Here is an 18,134-nt window from a genome sequence, read left to right as displayed (position 1 = left end):
CTCCTAGATGGTCAAGAAGCAAAGAAACTTAATATCCAGTGGCTCCGAGCCCACCTGGGCATTGTGTCCCAGGAGCCCATCCTGTTCGACTGCAGCATTGCGGAGAACATCGCCTACGGAGACAACAGCCGGGTCGTGTCACAGGATGAAATTGTGAATGCAGCCAAAGCAGCCAACATACATCCTTTCATCGAGACCTTACCCCATGTAAGTTAACTGGTAATTTCTTAGGATGAAATCACAAGCAACTACAAACTGTTTTCATCCTCAAAACAGGTTCCCAAGTTATACAGCAACAAAATCTTACAAGAAAACTTGTCTATGTAGTAGCACTAGGACCTTAACCCACTGAACTGCATGATGAGTTTTCTAACTAGAAAATGAGAATATCAGGCATCATGTCTAGATCTTATAAACGCAGTGAGAGGCAAATGAAGTGGTCTTAATTGTAGGCAAACTGGTGGTTTTGGGCTGCATTCAGATAACAGTCATGTTTGATTTATACTTTATGGTACTTGCATTTTTAATTATTTTTATTTTGAGATAGGTATATATTCACATGCAGTTCTAAGGAACAGAGATTTTATGTAGCCTTTACCTAGTTTCCTCCAGTGACTTCTTGCCAAACTGTAATACAATATCCCCACCAGGATATTGACATTGACCTAATCCACTGATCTCATTCAGACCTCCAGTTTCCTTGTAATCATTTGCATATGTATTTAGTTCTGTGCAATGTTATTGCAATGTGTAGACTCACTTATCCACCACCAGTCAATATGCAGAACATTTCCTTGTATGTCTCTTAAAGTGAGACTTTAAGTAGAGTTAGCAGTGCAAAAGTAAAATTAAATCATGTATCCAATACACAAGTAGATTCTGAGTGCTGACTCTGTGCCAGGCCCCATTTTGGGAGATGGGACACACTTGTGTAAATAATTGTGACAGAACAAGCTGATTAATACACCCAAGGTTGTATTGTGTTTCTCCAAGGCAATAAAAATATCTCCAATCAGGTCCTGTACCCAAGGTTGTTCTTTGAGTTAGTCTATGAGTTTAATTCTTAATTTAAAAAAAAAAAATACAGAACATATCCATCACCACTCCAATCCCTCATATTGCCCTTTTAGAATCACATACCTCTCTTCCCGTTTGTCCTCACACCACCCCAGCTCTGGCAACCACTAACTAGTCTCTACTTTTTTTTTTTTTTTTTTGTCTCATGGCTGCCCGGAGGAGGGGAATAAAGTCAAGTTGAAAGGCTGGTGTCATTTTGGGAAGAGCAGATAGGAGTAGGACAACTAACTGCAGGCTTCTTAGAAGCATGGTCGTATATTTGCCTGGAGGAGGGCACTTAAGGACGAAGAGGGATGGGCTCTCATTTCACCAGTAATTTTCTACTTTAAAATGTCATTAAGCACACATACAGTATCTAGCCTTGTGAGGTTAACTTTTTTTCACTCAGTGTAATTCCCTGAAGTTTTCTTATCTACAGTTTATTCTTTTTTTTTTATGAAGTAGGTACCATCAACCTCCTTATTTTTTTTTAAAGATTTTTTATTTATTTATTTGACAGAGAGATATGACAAATAGGCAGAGAGGCAGGCAGAGAGAGAGGAGGGAAGCAGGCTCCCTGCTAAGCAGAGAGCCCGATGTGGGGCTCGATCCCAGGACCCTGAGATCATGACCTGAGCCGAAGGCAGAGGCCTAACCCACTGAGCCACCCAGGCGCCCCTACAGTTTATTCTTTACTTCGTTAGTGGCATGCTTTTTAGTAGGATGATTAGGATTACAGGATATGGATTGTACCACAGTTTGGTTAACCATTCACCTGTTGAAGTGTATCTAGGTTGTTTCTAGGTTTGGGCTCTTAAAAGTAAAGCTGCTGTAAATATGTGTGCACAGGTTTTAGTGTGAACCTGAGTTATTTCTCTGGGATAAATGCCCACAAGTTCAATTGCTGGCCCATATGGTAATTACATGTCTAGTTTTTTAAGAAACTGCCAACCTGGTTTTCAGAGTGGTTCTGCCAGCTTACCTTATTCTCTTAAACCAGAATAAGTATGATTGACGCTTCCTTTGCCTCTCTGCCAGCATTTGTTCTTGTAATTCTGATAGATGTGAGGTAAATCTCTTCGTGGTGGATTTCCTAATGGTATATGATGACTTTAAATTTTTTATTAAAGGGGGAGAGAGAGAAAATCTTAAGAAGGGCTTGGTCTCACACTCCTGAGATCATGATCTGAGCCAAAATCAAGAGTCAGACGCTTAAGTAACCAAACCACTCAGAAGATCCCGGACATGTTTTTCTGTACTTGCCATTTTTCTGTATTTCCTTTTTGGTGAAATAACTTGTTTTTTTGCCCATTCTCTAATTTTCTTCAAATGTTGAGTTGTGAGACAGATTTATATTTATCAGTCCTTTTTCAGATACATAGTTTGCAAATACTTTGTCCTAGTCGATAGCTTGTTTTTCATCCTTTAACAGGGTCATATGCAGAGCTAAACTTTTTAATTTTGATAAAGTCCAGTATAACAGTTTTTCCTTTTACAGATTGCGCTTTTGGTATCCAATAAAAGAATTCTTTGCCTAGCCTATGCCTTCTAGTTCCTAAAGCCACCTGGGTGGCTCAGTTGTTAAGCATCTGCCTTTGGCTCAGGTCATCATCGCAGGGTCCTGGGATGGAGCCCTGCAGCAGGTTCCCTGCTCAGGGGGAAACCTGCTTCTCCCTCTTCCACTCTCCCTGCTTGTGTTCCCCCTCTTGTGTCTCTGTCAAATAAGTAGATAAAATCTTTTAAAATTTTTTTCTCTATTTTTTTCTCTTACAGTTTTATGATTTTACATTGTAGTCCATGATCCATTCTAAGTTCATTTTTGTATAAGGTTTTTCGTTAATCTTCCATGTTATTCCTTTGGAGAGGACATATACTCTACAGTTTCCATGGTCCCCAACTCTCCCTTGTTAGCTTGTTATAGCTGCTATGTCCGTAACCAAAGTGCAGTGAAGTCAATATGTATTTAGAAAATAAGGAAAAGTTCAGTTGAACAATTTTCTTCAGTAATTGGTAAAGGTGAGTACGCCCACAAAGATGTTCTGAAGACACTACAAGTGATGGCAGGGATCATTAATCTTTTGGTATGCACCTAGCTTCTAAGGCTCTATTGAATTAAGTACTTTTACAACTGTATTCTGCTATAATTAGCAATCACACTTAAAAACTTTCAAATCCTCCATCTTGGTTAGCCTTACTCACCCTTAAAAAGGTAGTTATTGACTTCAATCAAGGATAGGATTTGACTAATAGAAAAACTTTGCTGATACTGGACTTTAGGAAATTAATTCACATTACTGCATAAGTCCTTACTTTTTCGGCTCTTTATACTTTTTTTACCTGAGAATGTTCTTTCTCAAGATCCAGCTTCCCAACCTCTGTACAAAGGTATCTTTCCTTCATGCATCTCTTTCTCTTCCTACCTTATCTCCATAATTTCTATTCACTTCTCGTATTTCATAGCATGGTGAATATACCTCTCACTTGGTACATACTGGACCTCATACTGAAGGCTGTACAACCAGTTTTTCTCCTCGCATTATAAATTCCTTCCGGGTAGGAATTTTTATATTTCTCAAAGTTTTTGGTATAAGAGAATAAACTGGGTTCCATGTGGGTCATATGAATATTTCACATTAAGTAACTGGGGTAGGACTTGATTAACTTTACTAACGGCTAACTTGCAGAAATATGCAACAAGAGTGGGAGATAAGGGAACTCAGCTCTCAGGAGGTCAGAAACAGAGGATTGCGATTGCTCGAGCCCTCATCAGACAACCTCAAATCCTGTTGTTGGATGAAGCTACATCCGCCCTGGATACTGAAAGTGAAAAGGTGAGGCCTCTTGGCTCACATTCCATTTAATTTGTATAATAGGAGTTTCTCGGTACTATCAAGCCTAAAAAAAGTAAATTGAAATTTAGTGTTATATTTTGAAGTAAAAAATTTTCTTACTCCTTCTAGTATTTTCCAAAATTTGTAAAATGATTATTTCATAAGCCAAAAAAAAACAAAACAAAACTGCATACTTCACATTTTTAGCACATTAATCATGAAAAGCTAGAAAATAAAAGGGAACTAGTAAGATACATCTGTGGAGAGAAAATTTAGATACTTGTGATTTAGTGTGAGAATTCATTTTTATAACTAAAAAGGAACTAACTGGACTATAATGCCATTCATGTAAAAGTACACATGCATAATAAAAGGTAACATTTTGCTCTGATGGTAAAGTTTTAAGGCTTCTGTTCTGATTCATCATTAGATTGTCCAAGAAGCCCTGGACAAAGCCAGAGAAGGCCGCACCTGCATCGTGATCGCGCACCGCCTGTCCACCATCCAGAACGCAGACTTAATAGTGGTGTTTCAGAACGGCAAGGTCAAGGAGCACGGCACGCATCAGCAGCTGCTGGCTCAGAAAGGCATCTACTTTTCCATGGTCAGTGTCCAGAACGGGAAACAGAACTTATGAACTCTTGTTATATCTTAAAAATAAATAATCTTTTACAAATCATAAAATACAGGTGTATCTTATTCCATATCAATTTAGGACATCCCATCTGGTATTGATACGATAGCATCTGAAATTTAAGAGTAAAAAGGGAACCTGCATTGTAAGGTATAACAACAGCAGCCTAGCTCTTGAGTTACCAGAAACATACAGAGAAAGCAAAGTTCAGATATATAAACTTGTAGCTCTCACAGAAATCAAGACACAGGGAAACTTCTTAGGGTCCTGAACAGTTGGGTATATGATAGGATGGTTGGGGAACAGTTTTCACAGGAAGAAAGTTAAAATATATTGTTCCGTTGCCTACTCTCTCCCTTGCTGACTTTCTAAATTATTCTTTTGGGAATGGAGGCTTGTTTTTTTTTTTTAAATAAATGTATTCCCAGCTTTATCATCAAAGTCCAAGAGGAAATGAGATTGCCTTTAGACAAGCTAACTACAGGCACACATCTGTTCATAAAGCAAAAAGAACAGAAAAAGAACCAAAAAAGACCAACCACATACCACTGAATAGCTCTGAAAATTTTAACTCAATACAAATTTATCTCAAGTGCAATTTGAAACATTAGAAATAACAATGAAATACTGAAGTTCTATAGCATCTCCATTACTTTTTACAATAATCTTAATTTGCCCAGAATATGTTTAGACACACACACACACACACAAATTCTAGGTTACCTTCAGAAGCTAACCACACCATTATGTTTTTCCTTAATTTTCCATTTGTTTCCTTTATAAATAACTGAAGCAACATCAGTGTTCACCACTATCACAGGTTCTTTAGGTCAGTAAGCTACCCAAACTAATAAGTTCCTTTATCTGTAACAAATCAGATCTTACCAAAGATGTTTTCAATGAAACCATGTGAATAATGGACTAAATTTCAGATAAACCAAGAGAATGGGACAAGGGGTTCATTACCTCAGTGACTCAAAACCTCTGGAAGTTCTTACTCTACAGGTCTAGGTAGAGGCTCAGGAATCTCTTTGTAAAAAATATTCCAGGTGATTTTAAACTTCTGACAGATGAGGGAAGCATGTTAAAGTATCACTGCAGGATTTCTCTGCAGGAAGAAAGAACACTTTCTAGTCTTTAGACATTTAAAAACAACCAACTGAATGATTCTAAAAGCCAATCACAGTGTAGTCTATAAAACTGTACTAGTGAGGAAAAACGTCCACAGTATAGAATGGGAAGAAGAAATCTGTTCAGGATATATCAAATGCCATAGACACCAAGTCAGTGTTTTCACAAAGTAATAAATGTCTTACCAAATTCACAAGATAGGAAAATTCAAAGGAGGTATAATGAAGAACATTGCTACAAAAACAGCCCTCAGCACGTGCACCTGATGTTTATAGCAGCAATGTCCACAATAGCCAAACTATGGAAAGAACGTAGATGTCCATCAACAGGTGAATGCATAAAGAAGATGTGGTATATATATACAATGGAATACTATGCAGCCATCAAAAGAAATGAAATCTTGCCATTTGCGACGACGTGGATGGAACTAGAGAGTATTATGCTGAACGAAATAAGTCCATCGGAGAAAGTCAACTATCATATGATCTCCCTGATATGAGGAAGTGGAGATGCAATGTGGGGGGTTTGGGGGGTAGGAAAAGAATAAATGAAACAAGTTGGGATCTGGAGGGAGACAAACCATAAGAGACTCTTAATCTCAAAACAAACTGAGGGTGGCTGGGGGGGGTTAGGGAGAGGGTGGTGGGGTTATAGACATTGGGGAGGGTATGTGCTATGGTGAGTGCTGTGAAATGTGTAAACCTGGCGATTCACAGACCTGTACCCCTGAGGCTAATAATACATTATATGTTGTTTTTTTTTAAGATTTTATTTATTTGACAGAGAGAGAGAGAGAATCACAAGTAGGCAGAGCAGCAGGCAGAGAGAGAGGGAGAAGCAGGCTCCCCACTGAGCAGAGAGCCCGATGTGGGGCTTGATCCCAGGACCCTGAGATCATGACCCGAGCCGAAGGCAGAGGCTTAACCCACTGAGCCACCCAGGTGCCCCAATACATTATATGTTTATAAAAAAATAATTAAAAGAAGCCCTCAGTAAACGAGCTGCTTATTTACATTTACAAAATGACTTCGCAGTTTCTCATAACAAGAAATGACACTTTGCCCCCACTCCTTGAATCTAGACTGCCGTTGCAACTTTTCTCCAATAAAATGCAAAGTAAGTAATATCCTGGGACTTCAGGGGATAGGCCTCACGAGGCCTTGCAGATGCTCCCTTTCTCTTTTGGAACATTCCTGCTGCCAAATACCTAAGTCAAGGCTAGAATACTGAATCATCAGAGAGCACGTGGACAGAGTCCCAGGTGCCAAGCCCCCAGGCAGCGGGGCGGGGGGGGGGGGGCATCTCCAACTCAGCCAGCACGCTCAGGAATGCAGCTGCATAAATAAACTACAGCAAAACCAGAACGACCCATCTGGGCACAATCAACTGATACAACCATGAGAAATAAATTGATTTAAGACAGTAAGTTTCGGGTAGTGTTTTTTTTTACACAGTAATATATAACTTAGATCAGAAAGTATAAGGTCAAACAGGAGTAGCTTTTTTTTTTTTTTTAAATTTATTTATTTGACAGCACAAGTAGGCAGAGAGGCAGGCAGAGAGAGAGGGGGAAGCAGGCTCCCCACTGAGCGGAGAGCTCGATGCGGGGCTCGATCCCAGGACCCTGAGATCATGACCTGAGCTGAAGGCAGAGGCTTAACCCACTGAGCCACCCAGGCGCCCCAGGAGTAGATTCTTTATCCAAACACCAAACAAGAAGCTACATGATTGAGAACTTTATTTTCTATTTTGAACAGCAGGGAAAAAACTTGTAAAATCCTGAGAATTTGATTCAGTAATCTTCAAATCATTAACTGTAATTTTAAAAATAAGTGCTTTAATTTTATATTCAAAAACCTAAGTACAATATACTATAATGAATTTTGTTACGGTTTTTCTGTGTGTGCTTCGGAGTATAAACCTTCCTCTAATTCTTCTGTCCAACACTAAGTCTACTTTTAGATGATCATTAAATGGTAGTGGTCTTTCCCATCAAACATAGTAGGCTTGTATCCCTGTGGTGAATGTAGAAGGCAATGATTTCAGGGAAATTAACATCTAATCATGTATTCCATACCCTTTGGCAACTAGGAAATGTTAAAGTGCTTGGCAGACCCTATAATGATGTTCAGAGACAGGATTTATAATCTATATAGGTAACCAACAAAAATCCTAAGACTTACATTATTAAAATTTGTAGATTTGCATTGTTGAGACTTATCTTCAACTTTTGCATAGTTCTATATTTCATTATATCAATTTGCATTGCTACTGCATCAGAAGAAGCTTAAAAATCGTTTTTTTATCTTCCTATGTTAGAATAAATTTAGAGAGCATGATTCTACTAATTTCTACATTTAACAAGTTTCCTTTAATATCCCTTCCTATCACATCACCAACCCATTCTCCATACCCCATTTAATATTTTTATAAATGCTAAATAAATGTTTAGTCTCTAAAGATGAGCAGTGTTCATCAGCCGCATCATATCATGGAAAGCCTGAAACACCAGCAGAACTAGCTTTTCTGCATCAGTCTCTGGACATGATTTCCAGGCTGAACAAGCCACAACAAACCTGTGAAGCACAAATAAAAAATCAGTAAGGACTACACAAAAATCACAACACAAAGAGGTTCCAAATGCTGATGACAAATATAGCCATGAGCTTTACTCCATCTAGTTATTCACATATCAAGTGTGAATTCTTACTGACATTAGGTAAATGTTACGGGACACAACTGAAGGGTAAAGCCATATGTATACATAATGCTAGGAATACCTAATCTACTGTGTGACTGGAGACTAAGGACAAAAGAAGACAAAAAATTGGCCAGAGCTCAAAGAGTGCTCTGGAGTAAGGTAATTACTGTGTTCAACCAACCCACCCACCTCTTCCAAAAATAACAAGAACAACAAAAAACCTTCCTAACATTTCCTAATATAATGAGTTTGAGGGTGAATTCACGCCACTGTCTGCAATGAGACTTGAGCTATTTTTAAAGAATATAGTGCTTGAAGACAGTTCAAGAAAGAAAAAATTAGAGAAAGGGTAAGAGGAGAGGAAAGATGTTTCTAGAAAAGCCAGACAGAAACTCTCTTGGGATAAGTCATCTCCCTCTATATTCTCCTGATTTAAAATAATAATAACAATCCCCTACAGGGCAGTTCGAACTCTCTGAAACTTTCTTCCCCTTTCCAGACACTCAGATTTTTATAGCAAAATGCATTAAGCATAAATTGAAATCAAAATGCTGTTGTACAATATAAAGCTTGTGGACAATCATGCAATGTTTACACCATTAAAAAAGACAATAAATTAAAACTTCAGCATGTGCTTTTGATTAAGCAGAATGAAATAAAAACATGCTCTGGCCCAGTGTATAATGATGAAACCAATGTTTGACTGGATTAGATTTGCTGAAATGTATACAGGAACCCAAAGAAAGTTCTGCCTTGTTTTCATCTAGTGATTCATGATCACTCATCATTTTCCAACTACACTCTGTATACAATTCTCAAATATTTAGCAACATCTAAATATATTTCTTTGCAATGATTAACAACTGGTATTTAAGTATTGAAATTTCTTAAAATTCAGTTATATTTTTAAATTATGGAAAGCTTTCCTATATGCAGTTTACAAAAGAATGTACACAGATGTCAATTAAGAGAAAATTCACTTTGTAAGCATTCAAATTATGTTATTTTTGCCTAAAGACCTGGTCAACAATGATTTATAATGCCTAGAGTTTGCAATGATGTGATGAAATGAGTATATACTATTATACATTATTTGTAATGATGAAAAACTGAAAATAGGGAGACAGCTACATAAATTATGGAAATCTGTGAAACATTATTCAACTACTAAAACATCTCAAAGTATGGGGCGCCTACATGGCTCAGTTGTTAAGCCTCTGCCTTTGGCTGAGGTCATGATTCCATGGTCCTGGGATCGAGACCCTCACTGGGCTCCCTCCTCAGCAGGAAGTCTGCTTCCCCCTCTCCCACTCCCCCTGCTTATATTCCCTCTTTCACTGTCTTTCTGTCAAATAAACAAAATCTTTAAAAAACAAAAAAAACAAAAACTCAAAGCATATTTAACAGCAGTGGAAATTGCTTGAAATAATGTTAAGTGGAAGTGAATTTCCCAAAAAGGATACTAAAATATTTAAAATGCGATCCAAATTACAGAAACTATATACTATATGCATTGTAGATTAGAAACATTCTAACAGTTTGTGTCTTTTAATTGTAGATGACTCTGTTCTTTTTCATTTTTTTACTAATTTTTATAAGCATGCAGTACATCTGAAATAAAATGTTATTTCAAAAATAAACCAATTTTCTGTAAAGACCTACAATTCTCAAGTTTAACAATGAATGAAAAAGCTTTCCAGATAGTTTCCGTGTATTTCATTCGGAAACTATTTTTTATGTATTCATTGTAATGACTTATAAATGTGTACCTCTAGCCCTGATCTCTTTTGTGAGCTTCACAGTCATGTAACCATATGCCTACTAACACATCCTCTCACATATGAAGATAATACCTTCCTTACTAGATGAAACAAAATTAACATGTATAAAACAAAGTTCTACCCTAACATGCCCCAACCACAGTCCTCCCCTACTTTTCTCCATTCCAGTAAATGCTACCATCAAAATCACTAATTCATTAGTTAAGTCACCTCCAAAGTTGCTCTCAAATCCCTCCACTTCTCTCCACCTTCATTACCTCCTGCCTTGTCCAATTTATCGTTTATGCTGAGTTCTCTCATCTCATTCTTGCTCATGTTACTTTCCACCTTATTTATATTCCATGTAAGAGCCAAAAGTCCCTTATACATGCAAATAAAGCATGTGTACATTTCATGCTTAAAAGCTGGTCAAATGCTTCCCATTATCCTTAGGAGAAAATCTCCACTCCTTACCATCTCACAAGGCCCTATTATCAACTGACCACCCCAAACAAATCAGTTTTTCCAAAAGAAATATTTTTAGAGCTTTCTAGGTGATTCTAATGTGCACTCAGAGTTGAAAATACTGTCCTCCAAGATGCAGCTCCTACCTACCTCTCTTCAACTTCTACCACCCCCCACCGCTGCAACTTAATTGCTAATTTATAGCCATAATGCCTCTTTCTGTTCCTTATAAATGTCAGGCCACGTCCTAACTGAGGACCATATAATTATGTTCAGTAACAAAATCAAGTGAAAACATGTATTATTTACAAGGCATGGTTACAAAGGTGGGGATACAGCAATAAACAAATCAAAAACCCTGTTCTTATGGGCTTATATTCTAGGAAAGGAAGAAAGATTGCTATACCAATAAATATGTATACCCACTGGATGGTCCTGTTACAAAGAAAATGTAGCAGGTGAGGGAGGCGGGAAGTGCTATTACAGATCTTCAGAGGAGGCCTCCCAGATGGTAGCAAATTTTAAGCAAATACCTGCATTAAGTAAAGGAGTGATCCTTACATATATTTCAAGGAACAGTAGGAGATAGAGAAAATCGTAACTGCAAATGCCATGAGGAGGGAGCCTGCTTGCTATATTCAAGGTACAAGAAAACAGAAGTGTCTGGAGTGGAGTGAAACAGGAGGAGCACTGCAGAACGTAAGGTCAGAGTGGTGAATGCGAGCCTGATCATGCAGGATCTCATAGGAGGCCTTTGGATATTACTGTGAGTGAAATAAGAAACTCTTGGAAGATTTTGAGAAGGGCATTTTTAAAAGGGTATCAAAGGGTTTTGTGTAGACAGCGTTCTGAAGGGAAGGAAAGGCTGAAGCAGGAAGACCACAAGAGAACCTGTTGCAACAACCTACGTGGGAGAAGGCAGTGGCTCAGCCTGGCGGGTGGCACTGGAGACAGCTGGCAGCGATCAGAGTCTGGAGAGCTGTATTCCTGGTTATTCATGTGATTAATTCCCTCTCCTCCTCAACATCTCTGCTTCGCTGGCCCTCTCTGACCACACTAAATGAAGCAATGCTCCACTCCCGCCCACAGTTTGTCTCTATCACCTTATCAACTTGCTTATTTCCTTCACAGCATTCTTCACTAGTTATCTTGCTTGTTTGCTTTTGTCTCTTCTCCCGAGTAAAAAAAACAGAATCTTTAAGAGGGAAATCTTGTCTGTCTTGTGTCCTCAGTATGTAAAAAACAAGTTCTCACTACATACTTCGTGAATGAGTGAATAGAAGTTCTGCCCCAGGATCAGGACTTCTTCTCAAGTCAGACACCTGTGGTGTGTCTGGCTGGAGCTCCTGTCAGTGTGCACAATACAGTATCCAGATGTGTCAGGAAATATGATAGAATGCTTACTTATTCTCTGTGCCTGATGATGATTTTACACCTTTGACCCTTTATTACGAAAAAAAGAGTAAGATCTATGTTTAACCTCTGTAATTTACCCTTTAATTTGTACATTAATGTACATAAGCTGAATATTATGGGAATGGATAATTTAGGATGTAGATGCTAACAAATACAGGTAACACTGGTATAACACACTATGCACAGGTGACATTTGACATGGAGACCAATAATAAAATTTTGAACAATAACACTGACTGTAAGCTCTTTCAAAAATTAAAGTATAAAAACATTACACATTGAAATATGTCTACATATGATCATTCTAATTTTTTACATTCCAACTGAAGCCTCTGCACCTATCATCTATTCACTGTGCTAGATGTAGCCACTTTATTTTTTATAAAGGCCCCCAAGCTACGAAAGACCTGAGAGGAGATGGCCAGACTATATGAATGAGGACCTCCCCAAGCCTTTCTGCCAATTTCATATTACTTTGTTCTCCACCTACCAGGTTATAGCATTTTCTTTCTCACTCTTTCCATAAACCTCACACAACACAAATGAAATGTATAGGAATTGGTAAAACATTCTTTTTTTTTAATATAAATTAATTTACCAATCTCTATCTTGGTCACATCAGTACTATCTATGACTATATGAACCACCACATATTTACAGGCAATCAAATTTTACCTGAACTTAGCATAAAACATGTTGAGTGGAACAAATATGCTAATATGTGTACTGGATTTTGAGACTGATGATGGAATGTCACTGAGTCAACCTTAAATGGTGTTCTGCACAAAACACCTAAAGGATTGATTTGCCAAGTGTCCCAAAAACTGGACAGAGAAACAAACACACATTAAACGCCTAACAGCCTTACCTGTCATCTCTGATATGGTAGAAAAATCCATAGCCATTGCGGACCATGGGAACTGTCACTCCCTGGATTTTAAAATAACCAACCAAACTTGTTGAGAGAACAAAGTTTCCACCTCCTCCACTGTGTGGCATAAAGAGAGGTTATTTTACTAGGCTTACAGAAACTTACATTACTTCTAAAGAGCTTTTAACCTTCAGAAAAAAGGATCTGATGGATCAAGTTATAAAACACTATATCACATTACCTTTTGGAGAAAAGAGGGTCTGTAAAGAGTTCTGGAACAGGAAGACCTTCCTCTTTTGCTATGAGTAAAAGCCCCAAAAGATGACGGTCAAATCCTGCAATGAAACCAGAAGTATGAAGATAGAAAAAAAATGTTTCAACATGAGAGAATTTTTTAAAGTCAGAATAATTCCAATATAAGTACCTTTTCCAGCTGAAAAATCTTTCATCATTTTATTATGTTTTGCAAAAGCTTGTAACATCTTCTGCTGCCTCTCAAGAAGCTGTGTTAAAAATCAAGACAATACTTCAGTAAACTATACAGAAACCAAATTTTAAAAACCCTGAATTCAACATGATTGAACATAATTTGGGAAATCTGAAAGAGAAAAGATTTCTATGAAGATGCTGAGACACAGGCTTCTACATATTTTCCTTACTTCTTCTACTGCCTTTTCTTTCCTATATTGTCCTTCATCTCGATTATTTCTTTCTAAGGAAGGAAAATAGGAACTTGTGGGCAACACTGAAGTGATATTCATAAGTGTAAAGACAGAAGCAACTATGATTTCAAAACACAGAGCGTTCAAAATGATAATGAAACAGTTCTATGCTATTAAAATAAATGAACATATATATAACCTTGTCTATCAAAACTAAATAACAAATACAATACCAAAATAGCAGTGGAAGGGAACCACCCTATTGTCTAAATGGCTTAAAAAAAAAAAGTACAGGTGCGCCTGGCTGGCTTAGTTGGTAAGGGATGCGACTCTTAATCCAGGGTTGTGAGTTCAAGCCCCACATGAGGTATAAAGACTACTTTTTAAAAAAGAAGAAGTATAAAACAAAACATAACTGTTCTGGTTCTAATACATGAAAACAAGAATCTGTAATTTCAAAACCTTTCAACCATATCAAGGAAAAGCTTCTTTTTAAGGCACTTTGGGATAGTCTGTACTTCACTGGTGTTATCCTAAAGGTAGATCAGTAATAGTAAAATATTCATGGCATCAAAGATACTTTGCCCAGAAAGTGACACAACTGAGCTTCTTCTCAGGCCTTTCCTGTTTCATATTCTTTCCAAATATATACTTCACTGGTGAATGAATGAATGCTTTAAAAACTTGAGGGACAAATACCTGAAACTATTTTACTGATCCAGGGGAATTGAAGCAAAGAAGTTGGTTATTCAAGGACTAAGGTTCCTGTAAACAAGTAAGTAATAACTTTTCAATACTCACACCAGTAGAAGGATCCTGCATGGACTGACACCACCGCAGCGCTTCTATAGTACACGAGCGCATAGTCTCTGTACGGCCATGATAAAAGCGCCTTGTCGTAGCTGTCTCATAGCAGCTGCCAGGGCTACAAGAAAAAATGAAAATAAAAGAAAGTGTCATAACAAAGAAAATACTCAAATATTACTACAAAGAAAGCTTACCTAATAAAGCTGGCTTTGGTCAGAGACTAAGTTCTACACTACAGACCACTGTTGTGACTTTCAGTAATCAAGAGACTACTTTCAATAATCAAAGAGTAAAAAAGTACTCTGATCTACAGGGTCTGGGACACCACGGCTTCCCTCCTTCCAAGGCGTGGCTGGGGTCAGGTTCTATACGGCAGTACATCTGTGGTAGGTGGCCTCTAAGAAGCACCCCCAGTGATCCCTGCCTCCTGGTAGTAATACTCTGTGTAACTCCTCAGTTTGAGTGTGAGATGGACTTGTAATTTGCTTCTAATGAAAAGAGCAGGACAAAAGTGATGGGATGTCACTTTTGAAATTAGGTTACAAAGAGAGATCTTAGTCACTCTCACTACCTTAGTATGAGGAAAGCTGGCTGCCTCATAGGAAGGTGCCCTACAGAAAGGCCCAGAGAGTGAGAAACTGAGGGTTGCCTCTGGAAAATAGCCTGGAAGGAAGCGATCTCCGCTAATAATCACAAGTGAGCTTGGGAGCAGTTCCCCTCTGAGGAACACCTTCAAATGAGAAGAGAGCTGAATGACACTCTAACTATGACTTCAGGAAACTTGAAGGTAGACGCACTCAGGAAGCCTGCACCTGGGTTCTTCTGTGACAGAAAATATGAAATAACATTTACTGTCTTATGCCAAATGAGTTTGTGGTAACTGTTACACAGCAATAGATAATACCGAGTCCCTGGCCTTTAGTTCCTTCATACATTATATGAAATCACTACAGGATTAAGTAAAAGCATTCTCTAAGAAGTTCCCCAGAGTGACAACTGTTTTCCTGAGTTGAAGAATGATGTAAACAATGTTAGATACAGAGCTCTCTCCCTTACATAACATTATTATTTCTGGTCGTTGGAATCCAGAGTTAAAGAGATCAAATGGAGTGAGAGAAAAAGATGTGAACATGGGCATTAAGAAGGCTCAAACAGAATTACTAAGCCTCTTCTGCCCAGTGTCTATAAGGCTGTCTCCCTGAGCTGAAATAGTATCCTTTTCAAGTATGAAGAGGAGAAAGTGTAAATAAAAACTTGACATTAACATTCTTAAAAAAAAAAAATTAAAAATAAACGCAGTAAGTAAAAATATCACTGCACTGTAACCTCTAACAAAATAATACATCTTGGTTATGATCATCAATGCCTACTAAAACCAGTAGGTAAAAAGCTCAGGGAGGAAACTTTATAATGGACATTGGCTAACAAAACCACTCAGTCTCAACGGGATGAAACAGAAAACAAATGACATTAATTACTTGATGTACTGTCATAAAAAATAATAAAAATAACTGATTCTTAGTCTCAAGTCTCTAGCTCTAACTACGAGTTTATGGAGAACATGGGAAACAGAGCAACATGTTTAATAGCTATTTTTCTTTCATTTAAAAGGCAAATGCATAAAACAATAATATAAACCTGTATCAATGGGGACACAATGTATAAAGATGTAATTGTTAACAAAGTAGAGTACAGAGATGTACAGAAGCAGAGTTTTGTATACTACTAAAACTAAGCTATTATTCAAATGAGGTTGTTACAAATATAAAATATGAATTGTATTCTCCAAGTAATCGTGAATAAAATAGATAAAAAATGTAAAGAAAAAGAAGGGAACCAAAATGGTACACTGTAAAAAAAAAAAAAAAAAAATCAAACAAATAAAAAAGAGGTAGTAGAGTTTAGAAACAAAAACCAAATAAGACCCACAGAAAACAGAGCTAGGTGGCATAAGGAAATATTTCTTTATCAGTAACTATTTTAAATGTAAATAAACTATTCAATCAAAGGCAGAGATTGACAGAATGGATTTAAAAAAACCATAATCTAGTATCTTATATTCACTGTAGATAAAAAGACATTAAGAGGTTAAAAGTAAAAGGACAAAAATAGATATTCCCTAAAAATAGTATGTATATACTGGGAGAACTGAAGAGACAACTAGACAACTCTCCAATGCCAGCTGGAGACATTAATATCGAACTTTTGATAACTGAGCTAGCCCATGTAGACAGGAGATAAATAAGGAAACAGAGAACTTGAACAATAGTATCAATAACCAGACCTAAGAGACATATACAGAACACGCCACTTCTGAACAATAGAATACCCATTCTTCTCAACTGCACATGGAACACTCTCCAGGAAAGACCAGTGAGTAGGCCACAAAACAAGCCTCAATAAATTTAAAAATACTGAAATCATTAACAGTATCTTTTTCAACGACAATGGAATGAAGCCAGAAATCCTAACAGAAGAGCAACTGGAAGATTCACAAATACGAAGACATCCAACAAGACACAAACAACAAATTGGGAAAGGGAGAAATCACAAGGAAAATTAGAAAATGCCTTGAGATGAATGAAAATGAAAATGCAACCTACCAAACCTTATAGAATGAAAAGTGTTCAAAGGGAAGTTTATAGCTGTAAATACCTGCATTGGTGGGGAAGAAGCCCCTACAAATCAACAGACTAAGGGCACACCTTAAGGAACTGGAAAAAAGGAGAGCAAAGTAGACCCAAAGCCAGCAAAAGGAAGAAAATAATTAAGACTAGAAATAACCAAAATACATAAATTAAAAATTAAAGAAAGTTAACTAAATTTGATTCTTCGAAAAGGTAAAAAAAACTGACAACATTTAGCTACAATGATTAAGAAAAAAAAGGGTAAAAACTCCAATTACTAAAATTAGTTATGAAAGAGAGGGCATTACCTCCTTTACAGAAATAAAAAGGATTTTAAGGGAATACTATGAACAACTGTAAACCAATAAACTGGATAACCTAGATTAAACAGACATATTCTGACTCAGGAAAAAAAAAATATGAACCTACTTCAAGTAAGGAAATGAATGTGTACTCAAAAACCTCCCCACAAACAGAAGTCCTAGATCACATAACTTCATCAATGAATTCTAAGACTTAAAAAATGAACACCAATCCTTTTCAAATTCCTCCAAAAAACTAAAAAGGAAGGGACATTTCCTAACTCAAAGGGAGGCCAGCATTACCCTCCTACCAAAAACAAAGACAACACTAACAATGAAAATATAGAAAGGGAAATTAGAGAATCGATTCCATTTACTATAGCACCAAGAACTGTAAGATATCTGGGAATAAACCTAACCAAAGAGGTAAAGGATCTGTACTCGAGGAACTACAGAACACTCATAAAAGAAATTGAAGACACAAAAGATGGAAGAGCATTCTATGCTCATGGATCGGAAGAATAAACATTGTTAAAATGTCTGTACTGCCTAGAGCAATCTATACTTTCAAAATTCCACCAGTATTTTTCAAAGAGCTGGAACAAACAATCCTAAAATTTATATGGAACCAGAAGAGACCCTGAATTGCTAAGAGACCCTGAATTGTTGAAAAACAAGCTGGGGGCATCACGTTGCCTGATTTCAAGCTTGACTACAAAGCTATGATCACCAAGACAGCATGGTACTGGCACAAAAACAGGCACATTGACCAGTGGAACAGAGTACAGAGCCCAGATACGGACCCTCAACTCTATGGTCAAATAATCTTTGACAAAGCAGGAAAAAATATACAGTGGAAAAAAGTCTCTTC

The 18,134-nt window shown here is 37.3% G+C and overlaps 2 protein-coding genes across 10 annotated transcripts in view; one reads left to right on the top strand and one right to left on the bottom strand.

Moving 5' to 3' along the window:
• Positions 1-4,565, top strand: part of ABCB4 (ATP binding cassette subfamily B member 4) — a 64,770-nt gene extending 60,205 nt beyond the window's left edge. For all 6 annotated transcript variants that reach the window (XM_080818355.1, XM_080818354.1, XM_080818353.1 and 3 more), the window contains 3 exons: positions 1-207; positions 3,741-3,887; positions 4,318-4,565. In XM_080818355.1, the coding sequence (XP_080674481.1) occupies positions 1-207; positions 3,741-3,887; positions 4,318-4,524 (561 nt within the window). In that variant the 3' untranslated portion in view covers positions 4,525-4,565. The remainder of the gene's footprint in view (positions 208-3,740; positions 3,888-4,317) is intronic.
• A 2,603-nt stretch (positions 4,566-7,168) lies between these two features.
• Positions 7,169-18,134, bottom strand: part of CROT (carnitine O-octanoyltransferase) — a 53,888-nt gene continuing 42,922 nt past the window's right edge. For 2 of the 4 annotated variants that reach the window (XM_080818973.1, XM_080818972.1), the window contains exons 14-18: positions 14,329-14,452; positions 13,290-13,368; positions 13,107-13,200; positions 12,863-12,982; positions 7,169-8,228 (exon numbers count right to left, since the gene is read on the bottom strand). In XM_080818973.1, the coding sequence (XP_080675099.1) occupies positions 8,108-8,228; positions 12,863-12,982; positions 13,107-13,200; positions 13,290-13,368; positions 14,329-14,452 (538 nt within the window). In that variant the 3' untranslated portion in view covers positions 7,169-8,107. The remainder of the gene's footprint in view (positions 8,229-12,862; positions 12,983-13,106; positions 13,201-13,289; positions 13,369-14,328; positions 14,453-18,134) is intronic. The other 2 variants (XM_080818974.1, XM_080818975.1) reach the window with 2 other exon arrangements.

The sequence above is a fragment of the Martes martes genome (genome assembly GCF_963455335.1).
Source record: "Martes martes genome assembly, chromosome: 11".
Classification (NCBI taxonomy): Eukaryota; Metazoa; Chordata; class Mammalia; order Carnivora; family Mustelidae; genus Martes; species Martes martes.
This window is presented reverse-complemented; position numbering and strand designations above follow the sequence as displayed.